The 11,144-nt window shown below is 39.6% G+C and overlaps 1 protein-coding gene across 3 annotated transcripts in view; it reads left to right on the forward strand.

Annotated features, from left to right (window-relative positions):
* Positions 1-10,903, forward strand: part of DOCK8 (dedicator of cytokinesis 8) — a 99,452-nt gene extending 88,549 nt beyond the window's left edge. For all 3 annotated transcript variants that reach the window (XM_074855384.1, XM_074855385.1, XM_074855386.1), the window contains exons 40-48: positions 1,654-1,797; positions 2,693-2,824; positions 3,588-3,722; positions 4,254-4,343; positions 4,775-5,011; positions 5,645-5,788; positions 6,815-6,921; positions 7,752-7,919; positions 8,559-10,903. In XM_074855384.1, the coding sequence (XP_074711485.1) occupies positions 1,654-1,797; positions 2,693-2,824; positions 3,588-3,722; positions 4,254-4,343; positions 4,775-5,011; positions 5,645-5,788; positions 6,815-6,921; positions 7,752-7,919; positions 8,559-8,622 (1,221 nt within the window). In that variant the 3' untranslated portion in view covers positions 8,623-10,903. The remainder of the gene's footprint in view (positions 1-1,653; positions 1,798-2,692; positions 2,825-3,587; positions 3,723-4,253; positions 4,344-4,774; positions 5,012-5,644; positions 5,789-6,814; positions 6,922-7,751; positions 7,920-8,558) is intronic.
* Positions 10,904-11,144: the final 241 nt, after the last annotated feature.

Here is an 11,144-nt window from a genome sequence, read left to right on the forward strand (position 1 = left end):
TGCAAAAGATCATGCAAGCAACAGGAGTAAGTCATGAAGGCTCTCTCTTACTAGAGTGCATGGACTGTAAAACATGAAAATACATGCCTGACGTTAGTTATTACAGGTTTAAAGGCAAAGAAGAGATAATTGGTGTCTGTGACTTTCTTGGTTATTTTTCTAAACAAATAATTCCTCTGGACTATTTTCCCTTTGCCAGCAAACAAGAAAGCCACTGAAGGCCACATGCCATTCTGTGAAAACAGCCCTTAATGGCTACTGTTACAGAAAGGGAAAACCAGAAATTGAGCTGCAGCATGGGTTGTATGAGTTGCCCTAGGTATGTGCCAGGGAGGCTAAGTCTGACTGAAGTCGCTATCTTCAATGAGACTGTAGGCAGAAAGTGGCATGGGTGTGCTAAAACGTGCTGCAGTTTTCCTTCTGGCTGAACTTCAGACATATTGTAAACTCATGCGAATGCCATCCTGAGCTTTGTGCTCCCCCTTCTAGTGGAGCTGACGTGATGTGCAGACTGGGCACTGTGATGGCTGGAGTAAACTTCACCCGTGGAGAAATAAATACATCCACAAAATCCAGGGAGGAAAGTCCCATGTTGCTAGTGATGTGTGGTGCCAATTCTTTATCTGAAATACGATCAATAGTAACAGCCCTCAGTGTCTCTGCCATTTTATAAAGAAGTCTTTAAGGACTCGGCTAGCTAGCCAGCTGGCATCTATCCTGCACTCAGACAGATTGTCATTGCCAGTTTCTGCTGAAATGAAACACCATGACGCTAATCTAACTCCTTGTAATTACTAGCAAATCAAAGCTTTGGATTTCTGCTGCAGTTGAAAGTTAGAAATGCTAGTATGGACTGTATGAACTTATATTTTCATGTTCATTAACACGTATTTCTATGTATTGTAAAACTTTCAATGTTGACTCTACACAGTGTCATTTATTCAAAGAGATCCTGAAGAGCTGTAGACATAATATTTCATGGTCTAGAATCTCAAAATGTGACTGACCCTGTGTACTTTATCTAGTTTTATTTAAACACACAATAAGATCTGTAACTTTAACAAGAAACTGAGTAAATTCTGCAGTATCAAGGTGTAATGTGGCAGAGGCTGAAACAAGAAGCAGCATTCAATTACTGCAGTCTTTAGAGCAATTTTGTCTGTCATACTTATTCTCTGCTTGCAAAAGTCAAATCAACAACTTGAAAGTTCAACTTCTTCAAGCAGGTGGCAGGAGGTCTGGGGTGCACCTTGGAATTTCCCACCTCCAGGCGCCAGCAGCTTGAAGGACACATTGGTTGTGACCCCTGCGGCATGGGAAATAGAGCTTATTGCAGCTCCATGGAAATCCAGCCACCAGGTGGGGGCCAGTCTGTGGACATACAGGAGTCTGCCTTTTAAACCTGAGGCAAGAAAGAAAGTTTAGGATTCTTGTAGCGAAACTCCTGCCACCTGTGGAGATTTATGATGTTACATTTGCTTCTAAATGGGATTTAACTGTGTATCCCCTGGCTGCACTTGTATAATCTCATTCATCTTCCCATCATGTAAATATGTTGAAAATGTTTCTGCCTCAATCTTTATGATAGACTATTGATCTAGGTTTCAGACTATTGATCTAGGTTTCTGATTTCTCTGCTCTGATGTATTTTAGAACATTTCATCCAATGTGCTAGAGGAGTCTGCTGTTTCAGATGATGTTTTGTCTCCAGATGAAGATGGTATATGTTCTGGGAGGTATTTTTCAGAAAGTGGCCTGGTAGGGCTGCTGGAACAAGCAGCGGAGCTCTTCAGCACGGTGAGTGAGGGCCAGAATCACCAGGAGATGGAGTGGGGCTATCTGGGCCAGATCCATAGCTTATTTTCCTGCACATGACGAAACAAAGTCTTGCTGCTAAACCAGGCTCCACAGATCTCACCACTGCAAACAAGAGGCAGAGACACATCTTATGGCTGACCCAGCCTTGCCTCAGCCAGGTTGTCTAAGCTAGGCTTTTCAGGTAGCCTAGCTCAGCCATATATCCACCTCTACTGTGCAGACTACAGACAGCACCAGCAGAAAGTGATTGTCCCAGGCATAAGCCAAGCCTTTTGGCTGGTATTTTCATGGGACAGTACATTTAAGAAGATCTTGCTTAAGCTATAGGTTTTAGAACACATGTGAGAGTTACCCCTGTGCTTTTACACAGCATACAACCACCAGCCTCATAATGTACATTTGCCATGTAAAGAGTCATAATGTTAATACTCAAGTAGCTCATCATATTGCTGTGGTGCTAAAGAGGATGCATGATTTAGTATCTCTGAAGATATCATTTGGGTTCCTTTTGTTCAGATGCAGCTCTGGCTGCCCTGAACCATACATGCTAAATAAATCCATTTCCTTCTACTCACCTGCGTTTCTAACTCTTCTGGTCCCTAAGTAGAAACCACGTGCTTTACACAGGAATTTGGGCTTGAGAGCCCAACAGATCAGAGATCCAAATTAGATCCAGTTTGTTGTTTGCAGCTCAGAACTACCAATGTACTATTACTAGTTTTTAGAAAGCTAAAACAAGCAACATAGCAGATTAAAGAATGAGTCCCATAAATCCCCCTTTCAGCCAGGCCATTAACAGAGATCTAGTTTCTTTTCAGAGTGCATGAGGACTCTTTTCTTCTATTTTTTTCCTTTTTTTTTTTTTTCTCCCAAGGGCGGATTGTATGAAACTGTGAACGAAGTGTACAAGATTGTCATTCCCATACTGGAAGCACATCGGGACTTCAGGAAGCTTACCTTGACACACAGCAAGCTACAGAAGGCCTTTGACAGCATTATTAATAAGGTACTCATGAGGCAAGGCATTGCTAGCAAGACACATTGCTGGGTTGCACTGTTTGTTTAAGACTGGTGTTCATATGAAATAGATCCATTTCCTTTTTCTAACAAAAGCTTCCATCTGCTTTGGCCTACTTACAAAGGCTAGTCTACAGTGAAAAGAGGCTCTGTGCTCTGTAGGAGAAAGCACAGATTAATATAAAACTCGTTTAGAGTTACAGAAAAAGAGCTGAACGGGTCAAACTTAGAATAAGAACTTGCATGATTGTACCTGGCCACATCTATTTAAGAAAAATAACTTTATTGTCAATTAGCCAGTGTTTTCAATTATAAAACAGAAGAAATACAAAAGCCTGGCTAAATTCTCAGCACTCATACTGCCCTTTCCTTCTCTTTCTCCAGAAGAATCTTATTGCTGAGTCTAGTCAGTTTCAAATTCTTACCAATTTTCATTGCAAAATTTAAATTTTGTTAACGTGTATCCAATGGAATTAAAAATAATAAATTATTTTGTTTTGCAAAAGTCACTTCATGATTAGCCTAAATTCTAAGTAGATTTCAGTCAAATGTCCCCTTAATTTGTATGATTTCCTTTATGAATATGTGCTTCTAATCCATCAGCATCGATGATACATAGAACTAGCTCTGAAATAGGGAAAATGTAGGATTAGTGCATTTTCTTATACATCAGTTGGGAAAAAAAGGCATCCAAATACGTTGACATACAAAAATAAGTAATTGTAAATTTCCTCTTTCTTTTTATCAATTAGGGTCAAAAGCGAATGTTTGGAACTTACTTCCGTGTTGGTTTCTATGGATCCAAATTTGGGGACTTGGATGAACAAGAATTTGTTTATAAGGAGCCTGCAATTACCAAACTTCCTGAAATTTCTCACAGATTAGAGGTAAAGTAAAAAATATTGTGTTAATATGATCTCCACTGTTACGTTATACTTTCTAATGAACCCATATAGTTGTAATTCTATTATTGCTATATAAAAATCAGTAACAAATGGATTTGTACCATAGATTATTTCCTTTGTGTATATCCTTTCCATTGTAGCCCTTTTTACAGCATAATATTGAAAGTGATCCATTCTCTTGAGGCCATGTCTCTTATGGGCAGGTCTGTAATATATTGGATGATTTCGTTTGAACAAGCCAGATACTTGCTTTGATAGCTTTTCATCTTTTTCATGGATCTGCAATGTTCCATTCTGGTTGCTTTACCTTGATTTCTGCTTTTTTGTGAGCAACTCACACTGATCGTTGTTGGAAGATGCCTTACCCTGGCCAGCTGTGGTTCATGAAGCAGTATACTGACTGTACAGAGTCCAGAAATTGTCATGGTCACTCCTTTCTCCTAGAGGCATACAGATCATTAGCATTGTGTTAAGGACTAAAACCACTCCAGGATAATTCTGTTTCCTTTCCAGGGATTTTATGGCCAGTGTTTTGGGGAGGATGCTGTGGAAGTGATTAAGGACTCTGCTCCTGTAGACAAAAGAAAGCTGGATCCAAATAAGGTAGGGAAAGTATTACTGAGAGTGTTGAGTTCTTTGTCATACAAGAGAAAGGAAGACAGGGGGATCCCCTTAAAACTTTTATGCTCAAACATTAAGGCACCAAAAAAAACCCCAACTTGGCTGTATCTCTGTGCCCAGGGATGTCCTTAAAGCCTCTGTGAAAGGCTTAGTTGGTAGCTTGTCACAGAGTGTGAAAATTATTAGAAGTTCTGATCTCTGATCCCAGCTCTGGCTGTGGTCCCCAGGGTTAAGCTCCCCAGAGGCAAGTTTTGTCAGCTCTGAAGAAGAGAAGGAGCCCTAGAGGATTTGCAGCTCTGTGCTCTTCCAGACCATGCTTAGGCAATGTGAACTGTGGGATATTTCACATACGCTGTTCCTTCTACACTTCTTGGGTTGTAAAGTTCTGTAATGGTTTTTCCCTCTTTTCTCAGGCATACATACAAATTACTTTTGTGGAGCCATATTTTGATGAGTATGAGATGAAAGATAGGGTAACCTATTTTGAGAAGAACTTCAACCTCTGTCGGTTCATGTACACTACGCCTTTCACCATGGATGGGCGCCCCAGAGGAGAGCTTAGCGAGCAATACAAGAGGAACACCATCCTAACCACAATGCATGCTTTCCCCTATGTCAAAACTAGAATCAATGTCATCCAAAAAGAAGAGGTACTTGGGTTATGATAGATCTAATTTCTTTGGGGCTGAAGGAGTCTTTGGGGGAGAAGATTTTCAAATTCTAAGCTTGGCAGAAAAAAGAAGGCTGAATTTCTCACACACGTTACTTTCATAAATAGAAATGGCATAGAATGGGTAGACAAACGCAAGATGGATATTTACTGTAGAGAAGAGAGCATAGCGAGTGTATATTCTTCCTTTGACCTCCTGTTTGTAATGCTGTGTAGGAGGATGTGTGGAACTCTATTTATGGCTGTACTTCTAGCTGATAAAGTACAGTCAAAGAACTAAATTGTGTTCAGAGCTGGTTTAGAGACAAGGAAGCTTTATAAAGGTAGAAAGTGCAAAAACATTTCAGACATGAAGCCAGTAACTTAGAATAATAATGAATTTATGCAAACAGGGAATCAGATCCACATCCTATTCTTGCAAATGATGAGATGTCAAAGAGCTTTGGATCAGAGGCAGCATCTACCAAGATGACATTTAGATTGAATAGTCTTCCTGGGTTTCACAACTACCGCTTTTGGCATGGCAGAGTGATAGTGGTATTGCCAGATGTAGAACAGGCCAACTGCATGTCTGATTCAGGTAATGAAGCATCTCTTCTTCCATTTCCATTAGTTTATTTTAACCCCGATTGAAGTTGCTATTGAAGATATGCAGAAGAAAACACAGGAACTAACTGCGGCCACCAACCAAGAACCACCAGATGCCAAAATGCTCCAAATGGTTCTGCAGGGCTCAGTTGGAGCCACTGTAAATCAGGTAAGGGATCCAAATAAGCCAGATGAAGACTTTCTGCATACTTTCCTCATTGTGCTTTCTTTTTTGCTCTCATCTCTTGCACTGGAAGAAGTACATCTAGTCAGACACATTTAGTCACAATGTGCCTTTAAACTGAATCCCATGATATTTATTCATTGTATACTGTTTATTAGGTATGTTTTTGGTGAAAGTGCTTATGGAAGTGCTGTCTTGGTTGTAGGTGCAGAAACTCACAGAAGCCTTGTGAATGCTTCCAAGGATTTTCTATTCCTAGTGCACTAGCTATTTCAGCCATTTTGTTCGCTCCAGGTGTATCCTTGGGGAATGGGAATAATAATAACAGTTCTGCTGTGGGACCACCATGAATTCACAGTTTCACAGAAAATACATGAAGTCAATACCTGAATGCCCCAAAAGAAAGTTGAAATACAATAATTATAACATGAGTATGCCTGCTAACAAAAAGAGACAATTTAATAATTAAAATGGAAGAATGAAGACATAGCTGAGAGAAAACTTGGCGTTACCTGGTATTTCACAGAGCTTGATTTCTTTGCTGAAATCCTAAATACTTTCAGTTCTCCAGATTCTTCATTAACAAAAGCCTCTAGTCTGAAGTAACATATTGTAAGCTTTGGAAAGAGTGGTCCTTTTCTGCGCTGGGCTTATTTAACTCCCTTGGGATCTTGTAATGCCACACATAGGAGCTGTGTTACTCTCATGTAACCAGGTTGGGCAATAGGGCTATCCCAGCTCTTCTCTGCTGAGTAGAATTGTCTGTTCTCTTTTTTGTGGGGCTGGAGGAGAAATAAAAACATGGAAGGATAAAATATGATGGGCAAAGCCTTTGCTTGCCAAAGGAAAAATCGGGGAGGGAAAGGAGAAAAAAAACAGCCTGTTATGGTGCCTATGCACAGTTTTCTTTCATAATTCCGCTCATGAAATAACAAAACAGCTTAACCAAACGTATGGTCTGTTTCAGTCTAAGCAGGTGTTTTTGACATTTTCCTGTGTTATTCCTATAAGGGACCGCTAGAGGTAGCACAAGTGTTCCTAGCTGAAATTCCAGCAGACCCCAAACTTTATCGACATCACAACAAGCTGCGGCTGTGCTTCAAAGAGTTTATAATGAGGTCAGTAAAACACAACTGAAATTCTGAATTGCATCAGTAAAGCAAATAATGCAACAACTGTGTAAGTAATTATGCAAGTTAGCATCATGAATCCTGTCATCTCACGCTTTAGGCACTTGGTCCAGACTTGTTATCTCTGCTTCGTGGTCAGTGCTTTGATAGGCTTTGCATCCCAAATGGGAGCAAATTGTAACACTTCAAACCACTTATGTAGAAATTAAGATCTTCCATTTGTTTTATCTTTTGACATTTTAAAGAAATCAAGCGTTTCACACTATTGCCTTGATTTTATTTTTAATAGAATTACATTTTTATGTAGGAAGCTGTTCAAAAGAACATATTTGACCCTCTCTGTCAAGCAGACACATTGGTAGTGGTAGACTCATATTGTAAATCTTAACAAGCATTCTCACATAGCAAGATACTCATCTCCTTAATCCAAACAAAGCATAACTGCTGAAGGATAAGTTTGAGTTAGATAAAAATTACCCATATGCGGAAGATACAGCCTCTGCTATCTGCTATTGTCACTGCATCTGTTTACAGTAAGCAGGCAGGTAGCTCAGTATTCTGCAGTCATTAAATTTGTTTTTTATTAGCTCCCTCATGCATTTCTAATGTCTTTAAAATATCATCTCCACCTGTGTACTTGGGAAAGACAGAGGTTTCTTATTAGTTCATTATCATTTTGGACTTGACAAGTTATCAGAGGAATGCCTAGCCCAGAGGAGCTGGATCCTTGGCCATTCAGATTACTTAACACACAGTTAATGAGTTTGACAGAAGTAGGTGATATATGTCATGCCTTTTTTTTCTTTCTTTTTGCCTAGGTGTGGTGAAGCAGTGGAGAAAAACAAGCGCCTTATTACTGCTGACCAGCGGGAATACCAGCTGGAGCTTAGAAAGAACTATGGAAAGCTGAAGGAAAACCTTAGGCCCATGATTGAGAGGAAGATCCCAGAGCTGTACAAACCAGTAGTGAAAGTCCATAGCACAAGGTACAGTTAGGGCAGGGTTATCTGTTGAAGCTATACAAAAAGATCCCATTTTTGCAAGGAAGAGAGGCAGTTTCACTGGCAGCTAAAAACAGGACATCATACACTGCCAACTTCATACTTGATTAAAGTCTGCTGGCTTCCACTGGAGCTGAATGTAGTATTAACTGTGTTTCTCAGGCTGCTCATTCCTGGGGTAGGGGATTTATGTCATTTAATGCATCCTTAGAGGAGACTTCTCCTTGCCCTAACGAAAAGATAGTGGAAACATCTTGCCATTTCTTCAACATTTGAAGCCAGGATGGAAATAGGTATGTGTTCGTTATGAACACATGGCACCATGTCGTGTGAGCCAGCATGAAGTAAGAATGATCCTTCCACTTCCAGATAACATAATCGGGTTTAGTCCCACGACTGAGACTGAAGAGTCTTAAATTATGTTCTTTACTTATGAATATACGCTTCTTCACAAAGCCACTGTGTCCAGTGTGGAGTAGGAGCAGAAGAAGGAATATCCCTCTGACCTCCCAACAGATAACATGTTTCAGTTGATGATTTGTCAGCTGCTCCTTTTCACAAGGCAGGTATTTCTTGGATTCTTTTTCATTTGTCAACTTTATTTATGGATCCATTTCATTGCAGGGAGTCTTTCCGTAACCACAGTTTTAGGAAATATGATGCCCAGACTTCTTCACAAAGCACCTAATGACTAGCTGCTTTGGCCAAGGAAGAGCTTCATGCTGCAAGAGAGAAGTGATGGGGTATTCGTCTATGAAATCAGGAATCTTTCACAAGACAGCATGTGCGCTTTCTGGACAGCATGCAGAAAAGCATTTACACAAGATCACTGAATGAAAACTGGGGGATGACTCCTAATCAACCACATCTCATGAGGTTTTGGGAAGGAAGGGAGTGGTTTTTAGATACTTTTGCATATATTGTAAAATAATCACAAAATGCAGAGGGGTGGTCCATTAGAATGGTCAGTGGGACGAGGTCAGTCACCACTAGTTAACAGACCCAGAATTCTGTGTGGTTTGGTTGAGGTGTTACGTGAATCCAAATAACATGTCTAAGGGACGCTGACAAATTATGTCTATTTACGGTCCTTTTCCAAGACAGCATTTATACATGTGCTTTTGGCAATGAAGCACATTCTGCAAGTTAATCACATGCTTAAATGCTGTCTTAATGAGGAAGGACATGGTCCCCTGCTCAGTGTTTGCTGAGCTGGAGCTGTAGGAAAGAATAATTTCCTCAGTCAGTTTCTGTCACCCATTTCTATCACGGTCCTTAACTGCAGGGAGAGTTCTGGACAGGTTTTCTCAACCAAAGCTTGGAAAGCAAGAAGTAGCAATAAATAATTCTTAGAGATCTTCTACATTTTTTTCTAAGTATAGGGACTACTACTTGACATGCAGCTGGATTTCTTACTAATTAGTGTCATGTTCAGCAGAGCTAACAAGTAATAGTTTAAAAAGAAGATGCTAAGCTATGAGTGATTCTTTTACTACACAGTGCTCTTATGTAGATAACCTTATTAAAAAATTAAGTGCAGAAGCAGTGAGGATTTCCTACAAAACTTCACTTGGGCTTTACTGCAGTTTAAGAGAAATTAGCACATAATTTATAATGCTTGGTATTTTCTGAACCCTGAGCAAACATTTTACTAGATTATCTTTATAGCTATATATCTTCTCTGAACTAAGGAAATATTATTATAATGTTGCAGATGAGAATGTTGAGAGAGAGAGAGATCAGGACTTTGGAACTCATTTAGTGAGGCAGTGGCAGAGCCATAATTTGTATTGTGACCATGCTTACCATGTAATGTTTGTATTTTGAGACAAAGATCCTTGAAAGCATCCCTCGATATTAATTCCTTTCCTTCACCTTTTCAGGGTTTTGGAAATTATAGTTTAATGCTGATTAAAGTAACCAATCCCATTTGCCGAACACAGAATTTAATGTTAAAATTAAATGAAACAGTGGAATTGAGCTTTTCCTTTGTACTTCATTTTAGAAAATTACAGTGAACTTTCTCAGAGCTGATGGCATGCATTTCTAAATGCAAAGCCTCTTTGCTCAAAAGTGTAAGGGAGATTGAGGCTGCTACTTTTAGTGTAAACACTGTGACTTTTATGGTCATCTGCAGCCTGCCATTTGAAAATAGGGTAATTCCAAGCATTCTGTTGGCATCTGAGCGAGTCAGATTTTGAATGTGCTATGCGGGAGATTCACAGGGATGATCAAACAAGATGAGATGTGGAAATAGTGAAATAAACCTTGTACTTACACAGCATTTGAAGTGTAAGAAAGCATTTCCCTCCTCATTCATAGTATTGTTAAACGCAATAATCAGCAATAAGTACTCTGTGAGATTTTGAAGTGAACGCATCCAAAGTACATAAGCAAATGGTATAAAAAGCTCAAACCAAATGATGGCTCTATGGAGTGGCTTCTCTGTATTCAAGTTGCTTTGAAACAGTTCTAAGTTGAAAAGATTTAATTTCCCAAAGCTCTGAAGCTATGAGATCTCTGCCTATCAGAACCTACTCCCTTACCTATTCTTCAAACAGCCTGTTGCGGAGGAAGGTCAGAATACTGTCATCTATCAACCCTATAATCCAACCTCATTGTTTACAAGACGCTTATCCTTTACAGCCTAAATATTAGAAACCTCAGGTAAACAAAAAACCCCTACAGGTGTACAATATACTAGGTAAAAGTCATGAAGTGTTTCATGTTGTGTGGTCCTTGAACTGAAACAATACTCAGGAGAATATGAACTTCACATTTTCACTCACATTTTACAAGCTTGGCACCCCTCACCCAGTTGGCCAGTCTTGCCCTCAGTGTGTAGCTCATGCTGTCCCTTCTACAAAGGAAAAATGGTTTGTACATTTCTTTCAAGAGCTGAACTATGTGAAATGTAAATTTTCTACCTTATGATATTAATTTTGCAATAAAGTGACTGTTTCGCAGAATGTTCAGAAGTGCCTTTGTGTTGCACCAATAGAATCTAGCTGGAAAGAAAATTTCAGTAGGAATAACCTTTCCTTGCAGAAGCATTATTCAGCAGAAAATACAAAGATTTGGGCAGGGGAGGTGTCAGTCCATCTTTAGGATAAATTGTGTCTGTTGCAGGGGTAATAGGCAACAACTTGCTTCCTAACTTCTTTTTTCATTCAGAGTTCATGAAAAATGGCAGTAGGAGGCTCAGTGACC

This window comes from Strix uralensis, chromosome Z (assembly GCF_047716275.1).
Source record: "Strix uralensis isolate ZFMK-TIS-50842 chromosome Z, bStrUra1, whole genome shotgun sequence".
Lineage (NCBI taxonomy): Eukaryota > Metazoa > Chordata > Aves > Strigiformes > Strigidae > Strix > Strix uralensis.